This window comes from Penicillium riverlandense (assembly GCF_028828495.1).
Source record: "Penicillium riverlandense strain IBT 135883 chromosome Unknown utg000003l_segment0_segment0, whole genome shotgun sequence".
In the NCBI taxonomy this organism is placed as follows: domain Eukaryota; kingdom Fungi; phylum Ascomycota; class Eurotiomycetes; order Eurotiales; family Aspergillaceae; genus Penicillium; species Penicillium riverlandense.
Window position 1 is genome coordinate 5,080,676 of NW_026643196.1, and position 20,581 is coordinate 5,101,256.

General features: G+C 52.4%; 10 protein-coding genes across 10 annotated transcripts; 5 read left to right on the top strand and 5 right to left on the bottom strand.

Annotated features, from left to right (window-relative positions):
* Positions 1–581: 581 nt before the first annotated feature.
* N7474_005692 (Fig1 domain-containing protein) lies at positions 582–1,568 on the bottom strand (the record flags this gene model as incomplete). The annotated part of the gene is made up of 4 exons (XM_057197107.1): positions 582–960; positions 1,015–1,342; positions 1,414–1,482; positions 1,538–1,568. 4 exons carry the CDS (start codon positions 1,566–1,568, stop codon positions 582–584), a joined length of 807 nt encoding a protein of 268 aa, XP_057054503.1.
* Positions 1,569–2,425: 857 nt separating this feature from the next.
* N7474_005693 (putative exonuclease) lies at positions 2,426–4,732 on the bottom strand (the record flags this gene model as incomplete). The annotated part of the gene is made up of 3 exons (XM_057197108.1): positions 2,426–4,460; positions 4,514–4,661; positions 4,720–4,732. The coding sequence occupies 3 exons, from the start codon at positions 4,730–4,732 to the stop codon at positions 2,426–2,428; spliced, it is 2,196 nt and encodes a 731-aa protein (XP_057054504.1).
* Positions 4,733–5,054: 322 nt separating this feature from the next.
* N7474_005694 (translation machinery-associated protein 16) lies at positions 5,055–5,699 on the top strand (the record flags this gene model as incomplete). Its single annotated transcript, XM_057197109.1, has 2 exons — positions 5,055–5,223; positions 5,362–5,699. The coding sequence occupies 2 exons, from the start codon at positions 5,055–5,057 to the stop codon at positions 5,697–5,699; spliced, it is 507 nt and encodes a 168-aa protein (XP_057054505.1).
* A 233-nt stretch (positions 5,700–5,932) lies between these two features.
* Positions 5,933–7,115, top strand: N7474_005695 (MAM33 family protein; the record flags this gene model as incomplete). Its single annotated transcript, XM_057197110.1, has 4 exons — positions 5,933–6,122; positions 6,264–6,444; positions 6,506–7,029; positions 7,090–7,115. The coding sequence occupies 4 exons, from the start codon at positions 5,933–5,935 to the stop codon at positions 7,113–7,115; spliced, it is 921 nt and encodes a 306-aa protein (XP_057054506.1).
* Positions 7,116–7,532: 417 nt separating this feature from the next.
* Positions 7,533–9,160, bottom strand: N7474_005696 (DNA primase subunit PRI1; the record flags this gene model as incomplete). The annotated part of the gene is made up of 3 exons (XM_057197111.1): positions 7,533–8,667; positions 8,726–8,923; positions 8,985–9,160. 3 exons carry the CDS (start codon positions 9,158–9,160, stop codon positions 7,533–7,535), a joined length of 1,509 nt encoding a protein of 502 aa, XP_057054507.1.
* Positions 9,161–10,719: 1,559 nt separating this feature from the next.
* On the top strand, positions 10,720–11,740 carry cspA (putative cell surface protein; the record flags this gene model as incomplete). Its single annotated transcript, XM_057197112.1, has 2 exons — positions 10,720–11,089; positions 11,145–11,740. 2 exons carry the CDS (start codon positions 10,720–10,722, stop codon positions 11,738–11,740), a joined length of 966 nt encoding a protein of 321 aa, XP_057054508.1.
* A 2,862-nt stretch (positions 11,741–14,602) lies between these two features.
* N7474_005698 (uncharacterized protein) lies at positions 14,603–14,944 on the top strand (the record flags this gene model as incomplete). The annotated part of the gene is made up of 1 exon (XM_057197113.1): positions 14,603–14,944. One exon carries the CDS (start codon positions 14,603–14,605, stop codon positions 14,942–14,944), a length of 342 nt encoding a protein of 113 aa, XP_057054509.1.
* Positions 14,945–15,190: 246 nt separating this feature from the next.
* On the top strand, positions 15,191–15,841 carry N7474_005699 (uncharacterized protein; the record flags this gene model as incomplete). Its single annotated transcript, XM_057197114.1, has 1 exon — positions 15,191–15,841. The coding sequence occupies one exon, from the start codon at positions 15,191–15,193 to the stop codon at positions 15,839–15,841; it is 651 nt and encodes a 216-aa protein (XP_057054510.1).
* Positions 15,842–16,135: 294 nt separating this feature from the next.
* N7474_005700 (NAD(P)-dependent alcohol dehydrogenase) lies at positions 16,136–17,402 on the bottom strand (the record flags this gene model as incomplete). The annotated part of the gene is made up of 4 exons (XM_057197115.1): positions 16,136–16,429; positions 16,490–17,101; positions 17,158–17,231; positions 17,300–17,402. The coding sequence occupies 4 exons, from the start codon at positions 17,400–17,402 to the stop codon at positions 16,136–16,138; spliced, it is 1,083 nt and encodes a 360-aa protein (XP_057054511.1).
* A 596-nt stretch (positions 17,403–17,998) lies between these two features.
* Positions 17,999–20,510, bottom strand: N7474_005701 (putative AP-1 adaptor complex subunit beta; the record flags this gene model as incomplete). Its single annotated transcript, XM_057197116.1, has 6 exons — positions 17,999–18,443; positions 18,499–19,429; positions 19,478–20,115; positions 20,170–20,301; positions 20,358–20,378; positions 20,434–20,510. The coding sequence occupies 6 exons, from the start codon at positions 20,508–20,510 to the stop codon at positions 17,999–18,001; spliced, it is 2,244 nt and encodes a 747-aa protein (XP_057054512.1).
* Positions 20,511–20,581: the final 71 nt, after the last annotated feature.

Consider the following 20,581-nt stretch of genomic DNA (forward strand, 5'->3'; position numbering starts at 1 on the left):
TCTTACTTTCCATGACTATGGACAATGAGCATACTTGGATGGATGTCTTTTCATAATTTTTCATGGTATTTGACTAGCATCTACTGAGCTCATATTCAAGGCTCTCGCTCCAAACTTTCCAAATCAAACAAGTGGATACAACATGACAAGAAGTGCTGGTTTTATACATGGCAAAGAAAACGCCCAGAGCCAAGAAGATGAAAAGAAAAAGAGTTGAAATCCCAGCCCATGGAAAATGACATTCATTCTATGCCCTTTCGGCATATCTCCTTTTGAGAATGCCCGGTAAAAGCCCATTCCATACTGGATATGTCGAGTCCAGTCCAGGAAGGTAGGTATTTGGAGATCCTGATCCCCTGCTATGTTCGTAATCCAAATTTCCGCGGGGCATCCCATAAATATTCCATTCCGTCCATCCTGTTGCGTTCGAGCCATATGCTCATTCGCTCGTCGATATTATTCATTTCCGTTCGTGTCGTTCGCCATATGGTGTAATGAGGTGAAGGTGCGTATCGCAATGTTGGGGTGGGATAAATGCAAGTTTTGAAAAGAGAAACCAAACAAAGAAACAATCAAACCCGTCACTCATCGTCGGTCAGTTTCCGGATCAAACTGATGCTGAGAATCATCACCAAAAGACCGATCGTGACAACGACCATGAGCACGAATCCGAACCAACCCAGTACCATGGCGGAGGTACCGACACCACTCTTGATGCTGCCATTGCCCATATCTTGGGCTATGGTGCTTGCGGCGACGGATGCCGTATGTTGCCATAATACGGACACGAGGACAAACACGGAGGCGACGAAAATCAGGGCGAGGGCGGCCTGGGAGACCGGTCGAGAGGGGAAGGGTTTGACTTCGCGCTCGGAGCCGGACTCGTCGACCTCCTCGTGCCAGCCGGGGAACGTCGCCAGAAGGAGGAAGCAGAAGAACGCGAGGACAATAGCAACGATTCTACGACCAGGTTAGCATTACCACAGAGTAAAAATTGGTTGAAAGGCCACTCACAGGAGATACGGGAACACGACCGCATCCTTGAAAGTTGAAGCGACCCAAATCAAGTTCATGGGATCTTGCTCCGTGGTCACGATTTCTGCCAAGGCAGTGGCGTTCGCATTGCAGATAAATGCTCCCCCATCTGGCGAGACACAGATACCAAAGTATCCCACGCGGACCTCAAGTTCGGCTGTACCAACGATGTGGGAGATGGCCGTGATCTCGTCGGGGAAGACCTGGGCCAGGTTGAAGGTTGGCTTGTACTTCTCATAGTACATGGAGATCAGGAAGATGCTAGGAATTTGTGGAGACGATGAAGAACATCCGGCCAACAGGAGCGCTGCAGAGGATCGATCGTTAGTCACATTCTTCACATGGCCGATTCAGCCAGATCCTCGAGGATGCACTTACATAGTAAGATAATCGCCACAGCAATCACAATCATCAACACATGATGGTATCCGATCATCGGCACAAATCCTGAAACCAAAGTTAGCCATGTTCTAATCCATCGTTCTGGAGAATGATCACGTACGGCCCCATCCTTCAAAAAATCGAATCGCCATTGCTGCCAACGGCCAACTCGCGGCCCTTCTTCGTCAAGTCGTAACAACTCACTCCTCGGGCCTCCGAGAAGGAGCGCGAATAAACAAATGTAGACTCAAGGCCCGTCAGACGCCCAACGGCGTTCCTTTGCTTTGGTCTTGCGGGCGCTGCAGCTGTCAAGTTCGCTGGAATGGAAGGCGGAGGAGGAAGATGAAGAAGAATGTGGAGATAGGAACGGAACGGATTGTTCTTGACGTTTCGAAGAAGATGTAAATCTCCGTGGAATCCGGATCGCACCTATACTGGATTCTTGAGAGTGGTCAGAGATGGAGATTGCGGAAGGAGAGGAATGGGGAGAAAAGGAGGGAGAGAGAGAAAGAGAAAGGGATTCGTAGCTGGAAGCGAAGGACACCAAGCACACCACGTTACGCTATCTTGTCCACCACTGATCGCATGAAGCTTTGGAGGCTGGGGATGGAGTCGGGTAGTTGGGCAATAGAGGAGGCTGGGCCAACGACCTTTGTTTACGGTGTGGGTTCCCTGGCAACCAGCACTGCCACGCTAACTCGATTCGGGGATAGGGTCGATCAGGCCAAGCTTTGGGTCCCACCGCGGACCGTGGATTGATTGCTCCAGCCTCCTTTCTACTCCTAGAATCCACACAGTATGAATGATCATCCGAATGCTGCCCGAAGAGCCCAAACACCCGCCGTGTCTCATGTTTCCAACGCCACAACAAAATAAAACATAATCCTCCAACAATATTCGCCACCCGGTCAAAGTGCAAGCGGCTCGCCAAGAATGATCCAATAATCCAATAATCCCGAGGCCAATGATAGTTACTCCCTAAACCAATACCAAAACTAAATGCATATGCTTATTGCGCCACAAACGAGAACCTTTTGAGGTCCAAAGGCGCCGGGGTTCGTGCTGTATCCTCGGTTTCCTCGTCCTCACTGTCCGGGACAATGAGGTCTTCACTGCCTTGAGCACCGTGGCCAACGGTGAAGGAGGATGCTTTCTGGGGCGGAGCTGGCGCCGCTGTCGGAGGCTCTGCGGAATCAGCGTCACGGAGCTTGGTGGGCAGATTGATGGTGTTCGACCGAGTCAATGCGGCGTGTCCCATCCGCTGCAAGGGTGTCAGCCGTTGCCGCTGAGCCGTTGGGCGACGTGTAATCGGGACAGGTCCCCTACGAGATGACTGTGGCACAGGGATCTTGGTTGGAGCGGGTCGAGAAACAGGTACGGATGGCTGTGGCTCCGACTGGAAGGCATACTTGGACAGGATGGTCGAATTCTGTCGCGTCACATGGTACTCGAGAGCGCGGTTGAATTTTGGGGAATCCCGGCCCACGTCGCTCGACACCTCCGCATCTTTCGCCTGATCGGCCGCTGATGAATCACCATCCACGGGTTCAGTCGCAGGAGGTTCTGCAGTTTCACCGTTCGTCTCAGAGGCCTGGAGCTTGCTCTCATCTCGAGCATCCACAGGTTCGTTTTCTTCAGTAGGGTCGGGAATGCCAGCAAAAATGTCCTCGGCCACCTCATCAGAAAAGACATCCATCGTCGACTTGCGCTGTTTCTTACTACGTGTCACTTTTTGTCCGCTGGGGCTGGATTGGCCCGGGCTCTGTTCGAAGAAACGACTGCGTAAATTCGGACGAGCAGGTAGCGAGTCGTCATCGGCATCAGAACAGAGTCGCTGCCGCTTAGTAGATTGTAGGGTAGAAGCTCGCGCGGCCTGGGCCAGAAACGAAGGTCTCTCAACGCTTCGCACCATAGGGCTGAGACCTTGGTTGTCTGAGAATGCCCGAAGCGGACCAGACCGACTCACGCTATTGGAGCGTAAGGGCGCTGAGTTGGCCTGCCAGGAGCTGTTCGCATTGCGCTCCAAGAGTCGCTGCTGGCTCGGAGACGGAGTCAAGCTGTTCGGGTCCAGCTCGGCCAGAGGCGTTCGCTTCGGGGTGAAGAAGGAATTGATCGGCTTGTTTGGCTTCAGCTCCGACCCCAGGGTCTGGCGGCGTTGAACGCCCAAGGGCAATTTACTTGCAACTACCGGCTTCAATTCAATCAACCCTTTAGTGGTCGGGTCCAGGTCACCACAAGCGACCCCGGCGGCGATCTCCGGAGCCACATCGCCTCCAATGAACGGGAGCTCGTCCAAATTGACATCATCATCTGGAGGGGACAAAGTCACCAGTTTTCCCGCTTTGGGGCAGAAGACTCGTTGGTAGAGGAAGGTCAATTCCGCCTGCTTAAAGTTGGCGAGATAGTCGCGAGGAATTTGATAACTGCCCTCGAATTGAAGCATGCGGAGCGCTCGCTCAACGGTTTTATGTTTGCGAATGCTGCGGTAGGCGGTCTTCAGCCCCATCTTGGGAATATTTGCCAAATAGTCACACCCGCTGAGAATGCACATATGACGGAAATTGGCATCGGTCCATCCAACTAAGCTGACCTCCCGGCACGCAGTGAACTCAGCTCGATTGATCTCAATGCAGTCACCATGCTGGTCCAGTTTAGACAGCAGTCGTTTCGCCCCAAACACGAGCAAGTCTGAATCCTCGGAAATGATTCCATGGATGATCCCCTGCTGTTCGAGATATACCAGCTGGGCATCTGCCTCGTAGGGCGCAACCACGTACTTGACATCCATCTTCTTCAGCTCTTCGATCAATTGACGGGCCATGTACGGCGTCACATCGACGGCCTTTTGGAACTCCTGGTAGGCTTCCGGCATCCTGCCCTTGCGTTGCAGCTCGAGGCCCAGAGCCTTGCTCTCTTGTCGCCGCCGATGACGATCTTCTTCAGTGCCCGATTTGCTGGGCAGGTTGTCGCCATCGAACACGAGATATGGCGTAACCCCGAAATAGAGAAGCATGCGAACGCGATTGAGCACAAAGTCAATATGTCTGTCATACAGTTAGCGTCTTAAGGTCGACTTAGACAAGTCCGAGCATCGTACTTCCTTGTTGGTCTGTCCAAGACCAGGTCCACGGCACACGCGACGGTCCCACGATGTAGCCATCCATATGCATCGACCCCAAGGGTCTGACCGCTGAACTTCTTTAAATGACACGGTCTTTGAATGGACTTCAGAAGACCGTGAAGTCCTTATTATACGGTGTTAGTGGTCCAATTGCCCTCCCTTGAGCACAGGGGTCAACGTACCTTTGATACCCATGGCGGGCACCGGTCGAGGCACAGGCTGGGGACCTCGTGTTTACTGGACAAACGATAACATGCGAACGGGGGGAGGGTGGGAGAAAACACGGCCGCTGGTAATAGAGAACAAAAGAAGAAACAACGGGGAGAAAAGCTACCGAGGAAATAGCTCCATGGCCCAGCGTCACTGGAATGTTTGTTTCATGGTCCTCGACGCGCCAGACGCGATGGAACGATGGGCGGTGGCCATCGGAGACTCACCGCCCGATTCTGCAGGCGCAACCGAAAAAAAAGTCCAGCCCGCACTCCAGAGAGTCCGCATACCACTCCCCACCCTCACCATGGCCAAGACACTGCAGAAAGTGCACAAGAAGATCTCCAAGAAGAGGGGTAAAGTCGACTCGCTGAATGAGAACAGTCGCGATGCCCAGCGACTAAGACGAGCGGGTGCTCGAGACGATCGACTGTCCCGCCACGCCAAATCCACCCTCAAGGGCAGACAGCCATACAGTGAGAGCCGTCGTGCACGCATTCCAGAGAGGATATACTGATTTTTGTGTAGTGGAGAGGATCGGACATCTTTACGAGGCGGTGCAAGATACAGACAAGCCGCTATCAGACCACGAAATGGCTGAATTGATAGTCCAGTATGTCAGGCCGCCATTAAACCCGAACAAGCTTTGTCTAACCAAGACGATGACAGATATATCAACCGAGATGCCGACGAGATCGAGCAACTCCAACAAGAACGGCGCAAAGGGCGGCCGCCCAGCAAGCGGGAAGAGACGCTCAAGCTGCGGACGGATACGGAGGAAGGGGAATTCCGGACCGGATTCTGGATGCCGGACCTGGGTGACGGAGATGTGCTCGCAGCCCTAAAATCATGGAATGGAGACTGGTCCGGTCTGAGCACACTGAAATTTGTGCGATTTACGAAAGACGGAGGAAAACAGACGTCCAGCTTTCCTCCCAAGGGCATGTCATGATTCATCTGTTCTGGACAGCAAGGCGCATGGTGCATTGAAGTCATTGTCGACTATATTTAATCCATATTCACTGCTCTGAAACCATATACAGTATCCCCTGTAGTGTGCCGTGTATAGTTTCTGTTTGGGGTGGTCATGTGACATCATCCATCGAGTGAGCTCTCTTTTTCGGCTGTCGAGCTCCTTCCGTCACTCTCCCAATCCCGAACTCTCTCATCCATCAACGCTTCACAATGTTATCTCTCCGTACCATCTCGCGTTCTGTCCCGCGCACCTTGTCGCGCTCGCTCGGCCTATCGCGCGCGGCTCTGCGCCCAGTGTCCATCCTCCCTAAACCCGCTCTGTACCAGCCATCGAAGGCGATCAAGCCTGCCTATGCTGCTTTCTCCACCTCTGCAATCGCCAGACAATCTCCTGCTGAGGGTAAGTGAAGTAAGGATGTGATGTGGCTCTCATTGGTGGTTGCAGAACTTTTTTCCCCCAAGTTACTAGACCGGCTTGAAATTTCCAGCAGCTATAAAGAAAAGAAAAAAACACCATACTGATGTCTGGAATCTGTCACAGGGGACGCCGAGCTGATCGCCAAGCTTGACAACGAATTGACGCACGAGAACGAGTCTGGTCTGGAGGACCTTCAGGATCAGGCGCAGAATGTCGACTATGTTCTGCAGACTGGAAATTGGACGGTCAAGGATGTTGCCGGAGAGCAGGAAGTGGCCCTCTCCAAGTCTTTTGGCAACGAGAAGTATGTCTCCCCTAATTCCAATTGATCCGGCCAGTGGATACTAATGCATTGCTATTATCAGGATTCGCGTCACCTTCACCGTCGCCGATATCCAGAACCTGAGCGAGCAGGAGGACTTCGATGACACCGGTCTGGGCGATGAGATGGATTTCCAGGGCCACCAGGCCGTCAACCAGCGTGGAGGCCAGGGCGCCGTTGCCCAGCACCCCGAGGACAGTGTCTCGCCGGCTGACCGCGAGTGGGCTGACCTTGCAGAGCCCGGCTTCCCTGCCCGGGTGAACGTCTCCGTCGAGAAGCCCAACGGTGGTTCTCTGTTGATCCAGACCCTGGTCCAGGATGGTGTCTTCCAGATCGAAGAGGTCTCCTACTTCCAGAACGCCGATCTCGCCAATGCCCAGACCGCCGAGAAGGACTGGGCCCGCCAGAGCCTGTACGCCGGCCCTCCTTTCGAGAACCTGGATGAGGCCCTGCAGGCCAACTTTGAGCGCTTCCTGGAGGAGCGTGGTGTCAACGCCGAGTTGGCCAACATGATTCCCGACTACATCACCGTCAAGGAGCAGAAGGAGTACATGCGGTGGTTGGAGAGTATGTTTTCCTGAAATGTTCGATTATTGAAGCAGTTGCTAACATGACCTTGCTTTTTAGATGTTAAGAACTTCCTTGGTGCGTAAAGCGCTGGGAATTTCCCGGTCTCTCCAACTTCTATAACCCTCCTGGCCTATTTTCTTGACTTGAATTTAAGGGCATGCAGAAATTCTTTCTCTTTGCATCTCCAACTTTCATCTCTCCCTTTCAGTGAGGTGGTCTGCCATGGCGCTGTCAGCTCGCACGATCTCACATGTACCAATATTTCTTCTTCCAAATAAATGAAAACCACGGTGGAATAATTATGCTACATCTGGTCGCAAATTTTGTAGTTTTGAAAGATGAAGTGTGCCATGCCATTAAAAAATTATAAACAGCCCAGAATCACTCCATCGAGTAAGACCCCAAAAAACGCCTCGAATGCGCCGGACCCACAACAGTTCGAGATGAACGAAATAAGCATGAGGTCATGATTCTTGACAATAGCTGGATCCAAATCCAGATCAGAATTCCATCGGATCCGCTTTGATTTGTGGACCAGCCTCGTCACGCTCGCGTTTCCCAGCCCGCTCATCCTTGAGCAAGTTGGCAATGAACGAACGGAAATAGTCAATGTAGGGTTTCAGACTCGTCTTCTCATAGTCCTGCATCTTGCGCCCGCCCTTGATATCCGAGTCGTTCACCGTGCTACCCTCCACATCAGCGGCATCGGCCTCTGCGGTACCAGCAGGGTTCTGCGCATCGTACGCATCAATCTCCGACAGGAGCTCCAGCACCGTAGGAACAGAGAGAGGGTCGAATTCTTCGGCCTTGCGAGGATCGATGGGTACACAAATACGACCAGTGCCAGGGTGAATCACGAAGGGGCTTTTGAGCAAGTGGATCATCTTCTTGCTGACTTCGGCATCGAGGCGCGGGTATGTGTATTCGAGGACGATGTCCTGCTTGGCGTCTCGGAGGGTTTTGGGATCCAATGTGCTGCTCTTTCCGGTTTTGGCCAAGGCGTCGATATCCGCCCATTTGCTGGTGCTGGGACGGTCAGGAGAGGACTCCCACTTCCTGCGCAGCGAATCGTTCAACGTCTTATCCGGAAGCAACGCCAGGAGGCGTTCTGCCTGCTCCTCGCTGAGAAAACTGTCCTGGTCCCTCAATGTGGTCTGGGCAAAGTTATTTTTGAGGAGGTCGAGACTGCGCAGGATGTGCGGATGTAGTGGCCGTTTGACGTTTACGCGCTTGCCGCTTGATGATCCTCCCCGCACGATTTCGAGGTAGCCAGCGATGGCTCTTCGTCGCTCATCTGACAAGTTACGCGCACGCGGGTCACAGACCCAGGCGTGAGCACCACGTCGACCCGAGTAGACCCAGAGAATATGTTCGAAGCCAAAGTCGTCGCGCAGAGCGCCATCGATCACCTTGATTGACATGGTCACGAACGCCCAGCATTTCGCACAGATATTGGCCTTCGAACAGCAGGACCGGATATCGTCGTAATCTGTCAAATCGATATCGAATACCAGCTCTTTGGAGACTGGCTTCATTTGACCGCCTCGAAGTGTTTTGCGATCTCGCGGGTTGGTGCTGTAGACAGGTCCGATCTCAAATCGGGAGGGGTTCATCTTCAGAATATCCTTGCGAAACCTGTGTTTGAGGCTGTCAGCTCGCGAATTTCCAGGGGGTTTGACGCGAATATTCTCACAGGTCGGCGGTGGGGTACGATTGGTAACGAAGATAGGCATCATTCTGGAGCGTGAGCGCGAATTCTCGATTCCCAAAGTCTCGAGTCGGTACAATGCCATGGTTCAGCCATTGGAAGAGGTATCGAAATGGGAATAGTCGCTGATAAAAGGCAAGCATGACATCGGTATCGACACCGGACGGTGCGGGGGCAGGGACCCTGTACAAAGTGGCAGGTCAGTGGACGAGTTGCTGCGCAGATTGGCTATCCTGTGGCTCACTCCTCTGATGGTGGTGACTCCATCTTTGTATCTGGTGCACTCGATGCTGGGAACTCCTCGTCCTCGTCATCGTTGAACATGTCCTCTAGTTTGACACCAGTGTCATTCTCGGTCGCAGCAGGAGCATCTGGCATAACCTCGTCATCTTGACCAGGCGGCGATATAGAGTGAGGCATGGTGGGCGCGCAAACAGTAAATGAAGGTGTTGTGTTGACCGAACCGAGCATCTCAGCCAGTCGCGTGAGTCGACAAATGGACGCGCCGCGGTCGCGTTTACCCTAATCACGTGATAGGACGTCTCCGAAAACGGCCTTAGTGGATGGCCTGACTGTGGCCTGACTAGGTGCTTCTTGCAGGTACGGAGGAACGAGACATTTGCTCCCTGACTCTCCCTGCCGGTTGCGGAAATGGGTTGTCTGATGTTCCTGCTGCCTACTCCCCTGGGGCCTTGGATGATGACAAGACTTCCCACTTGCTGCGCCAGTGGCTAGTCCCAAGGTTGCCCGTCAGCGACGGTGCAGTGCCAGCGCTGTGTTTCTAAGATTGGATCAACTTTTCCGGATTCATCGTGTGTTGAGCCCTTTTCCTCCTTGGTCCTTGGGAGGATGGGTCAATCTCAGCGCAAATGGACAATATCATCGTCATTGACTTCAATTTTAGGTGACTTGCTGGTCAACTCGCTGCTACTACAGAGTGTGGTAGTCGTACCTCTAGCCAAATTGGGGGCCTCCCGTCCGAGATGTACGTTGGCCGATCCGAATAGGTGTTGGCGTGGTGTTCACATTCTTCGGGTGTTACCCGCCCAATGGGAACACCAAGCGCGCCGGGCCATGCTGTCTCCCACATTCCAGGTATCAGGGAAACCCTCCGATTAGCGCCCTCGATTGCGGGATGCCTTGACGATCTTTTTGCGGGAGAGAACAAATGTTTGCACTCTGGACTTGCGGCTGGCACCGGCAGCATTTTCTACGACTCAAATGGGAATCTGGTTTTGGGCTCACACCAGTGCCCTGGTGAGGCCATCGACCATGGTCCGAAAAGTAGCTGCATCCGGCCGGGCCCTGCCAGTGTGGGCAAGCTGTCACCGTGGTTCATGTTCCCATTCGAGCTCATATCTTTTCAGCCCATGGGGCTTACTGGATCTTGACTCGAAGAGAAGCAAAGGCAGACTGGCTATTATTGGCATTGCTTGGTCTCCAATCAGCTCAATACCCCACCAGCTCCAGGATCGAAAGGTCCAAGCTTCCATCCCATGTCTTTCCGCATTTGGGTTGATCTGTGGAGCTTTGGTGGGCTGCTGAACTGCTGAATGTCACGTTTGCATCCCAATACGCCATACCCAAGTATCATTGCGCAGAAATTTCACTCAGTTACCTCCAGTGGTGCCTCTGCCACCCACGGTTCAGCCCTCACAGTTCCTGCTTTCAGCCATAGATGGAGCTTTGTGGAACAGGTCTGCCCATTGCTGTTCGAGACAGCCCAATGAGCTGACCTCCCCATTCAGGTATCATTCGACACCACTGTGTCAACCAATCCGTCATTGACTTTGTCGTCGGTGGGCTCCTGGGGTGATGGAACACTGTCTCCGGACGAGCATATAAACTCCAGCCTTGCTCGTCCATCAAATCTTCTTTTTTCTTCTTTTTCCCGTTACTCTTCCTCACCTTACACTCGTTTCTACCTTTGCCCTGCTTATTCGGATATTTTTTTTCAGTGAAAAGTTATCTCTTCCAAAATGGTCCGCTTCGTTACTCTTTTGGGGCTTGCTGCCCCGGCCTTCGCTGGTGTCATGCAGCAGAAGGATGTGGCTAGCTCTGCTGTCGCGGCCGCTCCTGTTGAGAGCCAGGCGTCTGCTGGTGCTCCTAAGTGGACTATGGGTCCGGATGGGCACATGTCTGAGTGCAAGACTACCCCCACCACGACTCCCACCACGACCACGACCACGCAGAAGTCCACTACCCCGTGCACCACGACCACCAAGCCCTCGACCACGCCGTCCACTACCACTACTCCGTGCCCCACCCCCACGACCACGACTACCTCCAAGGTGACCACGAAGCCTCAGAAGTCCACCACCATCACCATTGTGACCACCTCCTGCCCTGGTAAGCTCTATGCAGCCCAAGCGTTGCTGAACTCCTGATGCTAACGATATTCCAGTTACTTCGACTACCATCACCGAGGGCAGCACGACCAAGGTCGTCCCGGTTACCCAGACTAGCTCCGTCACCCTCGTCAAGACCATCGTGAACAGCGAGGTTGTTAGCTTCCAGAACGCTACTGCGCCCCCGGCTGCTCCGACCGCGGTGCCGCCCGCTCCTCAGTCTGCGGCCCCTGCTCCTGCTGCTCCTGCTGCTCAGTCTGCTGCTCCCGCTGCTCCCGCTGCTCAGTCTGCTGCCCCCGCTGCTCCCGCTGCTCAGTCTGCTGCCCCTGCTGCCCAGCCCGCTGCTGCCGCTCCCGCTGCTGCGGCGCCCGCTGCTCAGTCTGCTGCCCCTGCTGCTCAGCCCGCTGCTGCTCAGCCCGCTGCTGCCGCTCCCGCTGAGTCTGCTGCCCCTGCTGCTGCCGCTCCCGCCGAGTCTGCTGCCCCTGCTGCTGCTCACTCTGCTGCTCCTGCTGCTGCCGCTCCGGTCTCCCCTGCTGAGTCCGAGCGTCCCAGCGCCCCCGCCCAGCCCGCCACCTTCAAGGGTGCCGGTGCCATCGTCGAGCCCGCCATGGGCTTCGTCGCTGTCGTTGCTGGTTTCATGGCTCTCCTGTAAATTCCTTACAGGCAGTAACCAGCCAACAGCCAAAAGCAGTGTTTGCCTCTGGTCTCTTTGATTCCCTGGCTTCTGTCTCGGTCTGATGGTGGATCAAGCAGGAAAAGGTGTCAAAGAAACTCGGGGCGCTTGTGCGTCCTCTTTGATTATTTGGTGTTCGTGTGTATTTTTGACCTCTGCATGTTGATTCTCTGACCCGCCTGTTTCTGTCCGAATGCGGGTAACATTGTATTCGGGAGAACGGAGTTGCTTGGTCCCATTTTGGAGGCTTTCTTGTTTGGGTTTCTTTTCACTTGCAAATTATATAATAGGTAATCGTAATAATATATCATGCTTTTTTATTGGATTTTGTTTTCCATCATTCCGCCTTCTAGCTTTTATAGAGGACTATATTCTAGCTTGACAAAATGCTCAAGCAGCTCGACTGCCTTGCCAACCTGGCTGTCGGCTTCATATGCCATAGCGAGCGCATGATTGGATGCTAGTCGAGAGGGGTGATTTTCCTTAGATGACATTCGTCCCATCGGCAACCCTGCTCAAAACAATCTACAGCCTTCTTAGCCCAGCCATCCGCTCTAAAGATACCGTCCAATCTTAGAGTAGAGCTTCGAGCTCTTCTCTATAGCTTAGAATCTGAAGGCTATGCGGGTGGAAAGCGTGCCACAACTCGTGATTCGTATAATCATTTGACAGAAATATCGGAAAATCGCTGCTATCTGAATGATTGAAAGCTCTACCGTCTCTTAGGCAGATCTTTGCTCCCTAGCCCATATTTGTGTCGCTAAATGTACAAGGCTATGCGTGTCAAATAAGATGTCATCTCGTTTGACCAAACGTGCTTAGCCACACAACGTGCCCACGGCGTTCATTAATTGCTCTCTCGCTGCTGAGTTTCAGAATCTCACCAATAAGTCCTTGAACCTGCAAGAGCAAAAATGGTCTTCGCTTGGTTCAGTGGGGAGATTGAGGTAACCAAGGTGGACGGATTTTGCCTATGGTTAGTTCATATGTCATTGCTGAGAACGCGGGTATATATAACACAAGTGTCCAGATATATGGCCACTACGAATCACTGATCTTCCAATTATCATGATTCCAATTTGCCAGATGAAATAATATAGAGCTCTTCAAGCCCGATGCGCGTTGTCTCACAAGAAGCGCATAAATTGGAATAAATGATGCTACCGCCGAGCATGTGCATAGCTATCTCTTCCAGGGAGATGATATATCATTACCTTATCTGTCTGGAGCAGCACGAGCCTAGTATATGTAGAAAACAAAATAACTTAGCTTTCTCTAGGGGTAGTCTAGACCAAGTCAATGGCCATTCTGTAGAACACTGTTTGCAAATGCAAAGTATCTTGGCAAACTCCGCCACTTCATACTATTTCGAGACTCCGCCCCCAGAACTCCCCCGCGCGTACCTGCAGCTTAAATTAGTTTCGCACCGCGTTAGCCAATAATAAAGCTGTCTACCTCTTCCAAATTAGTTCTAGCTAGCTGAGCCGCCAATTATTGTGGGACGCCTGATTGGTCGTCAAAGCATTTCCTCGTATTCACGCCTTGGCATTGGAATTTGTCCTTTCTCAGGAGTTCTTACCTCTTAGAGCATTAGGCATCCCTTGGCCGATATTCGGTTATTAATAGAGGCTGATACGATAGCCCCTAAAGACTCGGGCAGGTCCATCGAGGAATAATACCAACACCGAGTTATCGCAATAACGAATCTATATTGTATCAGCAAAAGCTGTCGCCAATCAAGGCTCTCCATGAACGCAACGCTCAAGAAAACGAAGTATTAACCCTAGAAAGATGTCAATGGAAAATTAATTTCAGGACACTTCAGTATCTAGCCGTGGATCCCTAGACGCTATGTGCAGTACGTCACACCGGTTAGTAGACTTGCGGCAGCGCAAACTAGAATCATTGGCACAGGGTTGTTCGAGGGATTGGTGACGGAAGCGGAGATAATTACAAGGCTCGGCCCAAAATTATATGGTCAGCCATTGGCTTTATCGTCGCTTGAGGAGTCCCGCTAATTTTAATTTGGAATGGGCTCGTGTGACTAGAGTAATCCGGACCCTGCTTGGCGCGGTTTCTAGTTTCTAAGCCACGAGCAGCTAACTAACGTTCCGGTCAAGGCACTCTTGGCTGCTCAGCCTTATACTCAGCTAGAGTCAATGCTCGCCTCAACACCCTGGGATGAAAATGTTGTCAAATATAGAATCCTTCAAACATGGCGAAGCAGTATCCTTGTAGCTAGTGGATTTAAATATAAAAGGCCACAAAATCCTCGAGGTAGAGCACATCAAGCCCTCTTGAGTCAAACTGTTTACTGCTTCCATTTCAAACCTAGCCATTTTCTGTGATCAGCTTAGCCACTTGCATTTCAATCATGCATTCTGTCTTGTGGTTGAGTCTAATGGGTTTGTCATGTCCCGATCTCTGTGGAAGATCTATAGTGCCTGACATTCTCTCTTAGCCGTTCGGGCTTCTGCTTTACCAGGCCAAATCTATGGTCGTGAACTTGGTGGTACATCTAGACCAGCCATAAGCAGCGTGGCGTCAATGACCACACCTACAACCACTACTACGAGCACGAGCACTACCACACTTAGTCTCGCACCCTGGCAGGCTACCGACAAAACCGCACTATGTGCTCAAGGGAACATGAACTATTCAGCCTGGCAAACATATGATATGGATTACTGGATGGAGACTTGGTTAGTATGCTAAGCATCAAGTTTTCCTTCCAGCTTGATTAACATAAACCCGGACCATAGGTCAGATCTCTATCCACAGAACTATTACAGCGGAGCCGCAGTTCCACAAGATGCAGATTTCATGCAGTACCTAGCCGCGATGGCTGGAAATATTGGAAACTTTGCCTGTGAAGTAGCGTCTGGTGACTGTTCACTCTCGATTGACGACATTGCCCAGTGCACGGGTGGCGACAAGCAAAACGTACCAATTATTGACTTTGCCCTCTATGCTTCGCGGAACCTATTTGATTGGAATGAAGGTATTCAAAGTCTACTTGATGACGATCTGAATCAGTTCCAATCAAACGCAATGCAAATCGTTCTGGACTTTACCACTCACGATATCTCAGGTGTAGGTTCTGAGTCTGACTACAAGAGTGGACTTCAATTAATCGATTTGAATAGGGTTCTGGCGCTGGATCTATGGTTTTGGGGGTCCTAGGAGCACTTGGGGCATTTCTAGGACCCTTAGGTGAAGCTGCCGGGGCTGCCGGGGCCACAATTTCCGGAATATCTGGTACTCTGAGTGGTTTGACTACGCTGGCTCAAGACAATGCTGCGTCCATGTGAGTCTTTCGCCCCATTTTTGGCTATCCATTCAATTTAACCTGTTTCCCACTACAGTCTGCAAAATGAAATCAACAGTTATGCCACCATTAGTGAGGTTGTGGGCAACGCAACCCAGGTGATGAAACTTAGCACTCAGCAGGTGGCAGAAAATGCCCTGAATACGGCTCCAACCAATGCCCAGGACTACGGCTGGGCTGATTTGTTAACGAGCGCTCCAAGCGTGATGAAGAATGGCGCCTTTGCGCAACCAATCTCAAACAGCATCTTTGATTTACTCGGAACCAGTGTGATGACTTACATGTGGTCTACTGCTGCTGGAATATGCTGGGTCAGCGAGCAGGTCTTCATCGCTACGCGAACTGAACCGGTACAGGGTACCGCGCCCTGCGATATCGAGCTAGATAAGCTTTCAGGCGCTCGCGTGTGTGATAGTAACGGCAAGGCCTACTTCTTCATCAAATACCAGTCTACCGAGCCCCAATATTGGGGTAGCTGGGAACCAGTTCCGGGACTCGATAAGCTCGACCAGTACTCGTTGGACCTAACGACCATACTCGAGTCAGCGGAATGGATGGCAGCCAACTTTGATGGATATCTTCCGCAGGTCGACCCTCAAGATGCGTGGACGGCTATGCAGTCGACCAATCCTCCCCCGGGCAATATCTTTATTAATCTGCCTATTATGAGTGCCGATGATGCGGGAAGCGTGGTTGGCTTGGTGGATGTCCCTACCGAGGTAAGATTCTCCTTTCGTTTTCTTCCTACATAATCTGCTAGAGAGCTGAACGCTAACTAACGCTAGGCATACTTAATGGCGTACATTATGGAAAACATTGAAAGCATTGACGGATGGCCTTATTCTTGGTAGGCATTTCACGGAGAGGGTAATGGCCAAAACAAAAAGGCTTTAACAATTTTCAAATTCTTTTCTGATGACGGACCATAAAGAATACCTAGGCTTCGGCAAATGTTAAAGATTTCTACAGCCTTATGTAGACACCATTAATACTTAAATCATCACATTTCATCATCTATAATCTATAAAACTTCTACTGTACAGTATCTATTCCTCATTGACCAACACATAGCGGTAGCGCGCGTTGCCTGCCCACATGTCCACAACGCCTTTATTGGCATCCTTCATCGGGATCTCCTCCACCCAGGGCCGGATACCCGTCTCAGCGACCAGCTGGAACATCTCGCGGATCTCGTTCGGGCTACCAACCAGAGAGCTTTCGACCTTGAGGCGGCGCATCAGGTTGCGCACGGGGGCATACAGAGTGCCGTCCTCGGGCAGACCGACCTGCACCAAACTACCGTTGGTGCGCAGCAGACCCAAGTAGTCAGTCATGGGCATCTTTTTTGGAGTCAGTTTTGCTTCCAACCAAAATAGGTGACTCGAAAATATGTATCTTACCTTCGTAGACGAAACGGTGCAGACGATCAGATCCAACGAACGCGAGTGCTTGCTCGCCCAGTCCGGCTCGTCGTCAGTAGCAATGTACAGGTCTGCGCCCATCTTCATCGAATCTTCGCGCTTGCTCTCCTTGCGCGAGATAGCAACCACCTTATCAGCACCCATCGCCTTAGCGAACAGAACACCAAAGTGTCCCAGTCCGCCAACGCCAATGATGCCCACGCGCTTACCGGGCCCGCAGCCGTTATGCTTGAGCGGGCTGAAAAGGGTCACACCACCGCAGAGCATCGGCGCCGCATCCGCAGAGGAAATCGCGTCCGGGATCTTGATGGCAAAGTGCGACGGGACACGGTTGTACAGCGCATACCCGCCATACGACTTGTCGCCGTTGTAATGTGTGCTGTTGTACGTGCCGACGAACTTCTTGGAGCAATATTGCTCCAGTCCTGAGGCGCACTCTTCGCAGTCACCTAGACGGTTCACGCACGAGTCGCTCTGCGCGCCGACGCCGACCCGATCGCCGATCTTGATGCCACCCACGGCTTTGGAGCCGACGCGCACTACTGTGCCGACGATTTCGTGGCCGACGCAGCAGGGGTATAGGGTGGGTCTCTGTGAATAGGGTTAGTCTGTGATGAGTATCGTTGTAGAGAAAACTAGAGACTTACCCAGCCGCTGCGGAGGGTGTGCAGGTCGGAGCCACAGATACCACAGTGCGAGACCTTGATATCGACATCGGTTTCTGTCCGGATGGGTCAGTGGCTGGATACAATAATGGTTCTCAAACAAACAACAAAACAAAGAACTCACCCTCCCACTCCTTAGGCTGGAACTCCTGCCAGACCATGTTGCCGTCGGCGGAACTGGGATCGAGACCCATCCATCCCTCGAACTTGTAGTTTGTCTCTGCCATGGTGGATGCGATGTGAATGTATGTACTAATTAGAGATATTCAACCGTCTTCAATTTTCAATCCCCGGAGGCACTGGCGCCATTATATATCGTCCAGGGTCCCACACCACCCGCCCCTGCGTAGAAAACTTTTGAAGAATTGGTAAGCAGATCCATTCGGCACAAAGCTTCTCGGAGATTCGGTTAAGTCCTTGATGGGTCGTGGTGGGGCCGGTGCCGGGTTCCTTGCCAGATTTCGGGTTCGACGTCTGGGATTGCCGACTGTTGGTGGATTGCGAGAGCTGTGTCGAGCGGGTGGTGTACCTGCAGGTCCATACTGTGGCTGATCGTTCGAGAAGGCCGCTAGAACAACTACATGCAACGCAAAAGCCACTACTAGAGCCGATCGATATTCCCGGTAACTAAAAAAATGTACATGCCAACCTTTTGGGGGTCCGATCGCAAGATGCAGCAGGGATCAAGCAGAAGACGAAAAACAAAAAAAGAAACCATTCTATCTCGTTCTGTTCAGGGCCTCTCTCCCTCGCTTGCGAAAACACCGGGATATAAGTCAACACACCCTCCAACCTGCAGCATCAGCAGCAACCAATTTTAAAACTAGAAGAGCCCCAGGATGTCCTCATTCGACTTCTTGGGTGGGTTATTGCTCTGCTGAGGAGCCTCATTTCCCGACATGTTGAGGTCGGCAAACCCATTCATGAGATCATTGGCATTGCCACCATTGACGCCGCTAGAGGAAGGCTGGGCGGCTCCGGAGTCTCCGAAAACGCCTAGCAGGTCGTCCAGATTGTTGCTTGCTTGCGGTGGAGGGCTTCCGACCGCAGGGGACTGTACCCGCACAGGCGTGCCGGCGAGACCTTCCAGACCAGACATGCCGCTCGTGGGTTCCTTCTGTGCGGATGCAGGGGCACCGCCGTCGAAATCGATGTCCAGCAGGTTCTCGATATTGCTTTGCGCCTGCACAGGGGGCGCAGTGCCACTGACGGCGGCGGCGGCTGCGGCCGCAGCCAATGGATTCTCGCGCGCGTTCTGGATTTGTTCCCTAAGAAGAGAATGTTAGCAAAGGTTTGGCCCAGTAAAGCAAAGATGAAACATACTCAATGGCTGCTCGCTGGACAGCGTCAGCTCCGAAGCGGCCTTGGCCGACAAATTGCTCTGGAGGCTTGTGGTAGACGGAGGAGAGGGTGGAGAGTTCGGTGAGAAGTTGGTCGAGAAGCGCCGGCGGGAGTGAGTTGATAGTAGTGAGGATAGGAGGCTTGTCCGAGAGCACAATGTTCCTGGTGGCATTCGAGTCGCTCGTGTTGGAGAGCAGGCGCCAGTAAATATACGCCCGGTCTCGAACATCCGGGTTGTCGTTCTCCGCAGTGGCCGCCTGAAGTACCCGTTGGACCAGGCCCTGGGCCTTCTCAGGCCGCTTGAGGAACAGTTTTACCACGGCAGTAAGAATCTGCAACTGGGTCTGAGAGAATTCCTCGTTGAAGCCGTCCACGAACCCGCCCAAGATATCACCCGCGTTGCTGATCTTCTCGGCATACTCGCCAACGATCCAAATAAGTGCCGCTCTGGCGTTTGGCTCATCCAACTCGTCGATGCACTGGCACAACGTGGGAATGATTCCCTCGTAGCCAGGGTACTTCCGGAAAATGTCTTTGATGACAACAATAGCCTCCTGGACGACGTAGTTCACCTTGGTGTTGATCAGATCCAATAGTGTGTTGACGCACTTCTCGCTGGCACTCTCAATCTTGATAGCGACTTGGCCAATGGCTTTTACGGCACGCCGCACAAAGTCCATATCCACCTCTAGGGCGTACTCCTTCAATTCCGCCAGCAGCTGATCCACGTTGCGGTCGTTTGCTATCCGCACCATAATCTCAAGTTTCTGGAACTTGACATATGGCGGGTCGTTGTACTTGCAGAAGAAGACGCGGAGTTCCTTGTTGAGGATATCTGGCTGCTTTTGCAGCAGCAGGTCGATGTTTCTCAAAGCCACATATTGCACTTCAGGTGCCGAGGATACCAGAGTCACTGCCGCTTGTCAGTAGATAATCATCGCAGTCTTTTCAGAAGACATACCCAACGGTGGAGCCATCTTCTTGAAGTAGTTCTTGTTTAGCTCCGGGCTGATATTCTTCATGTGCAAAAACACTGTTTTCACGGCTGCAAGAACCACGCTGGAGTTGACATGCTGAAACTGAGGCGCAACACGCTCGCAAATGTGCTCTGACTCCTTCACGTCGCCCGTCCGGTACTCCGCCAAGGTCGACAGAATCGTGACCCGTCCCCACTCCGTGCATTCATTCAATGCCATGAGCATCTTCCGTAATGTATTGGATGTCACCTGCAGGGCTTGCGTCTCGGGGGCTGTGTGGAAAATCTCCGATAATGCGGTCACCGAGTTGGCCACCACCATCGGGTTCGGGTCACCGATCATCTCCTGCAGCATCTCCAAGAAGCCATTCTCCAAGCACATTCCCGGGTTCAAGTCGAAGAGCTTCGCGACACAGATTGCCGCTGTCTTGCGGACATACGGCGACTCGTCTCGTAGGGTTTTCCTAAGCGGCTCCTCCATGTAATCCACCATCTTCTCAACCCGGATACACCCCATCGTCCGAATTGCCAGCGCACGGATAAGCGGATTAGGGTCTTCGGAATCTTGCACAAAGGTATTGACGGCGAGAATGCACAGATCGGGATGGCTTTTGGCGTAATTCCTGGGGGTATCCTGTCAGCGCACGTGCAGGAGTCCAGCATGTCCGCATACGTACATGAGGTAAAGGTAGACCAATTTCTTCTGCTCCAGATCACCCGTTGCAATGTTTTTGAGGACATCCGGGAACAGCGCGGACACGTCCTTGCCCAATGTCATGGCCATGATCGTTTTCTGGATGGACTCCTTCCTGTTACGGGTCAGCAACATTGTCGTCCCATTTTCTCCATTTCCGTCAATTCATACCGTTCGTAAGCATATTGGGAACTGCGATGGTGGTCAGCACTGTCACAAAGCGAGACTTTTGCGGAAGGGAACATACACCAGGCCAGCTCGCAACTCATAGGTCTCGCCTTTCCGGGGCACCGCAAAGGCGCCTCGGATCTTGTTCATCGCCATGTTGGGGATTGGGAAGCTTCAGCAACGACCGAGTCGCGCCTCCGCCAAAAGATCGAGGGAGGGGAGTTGGG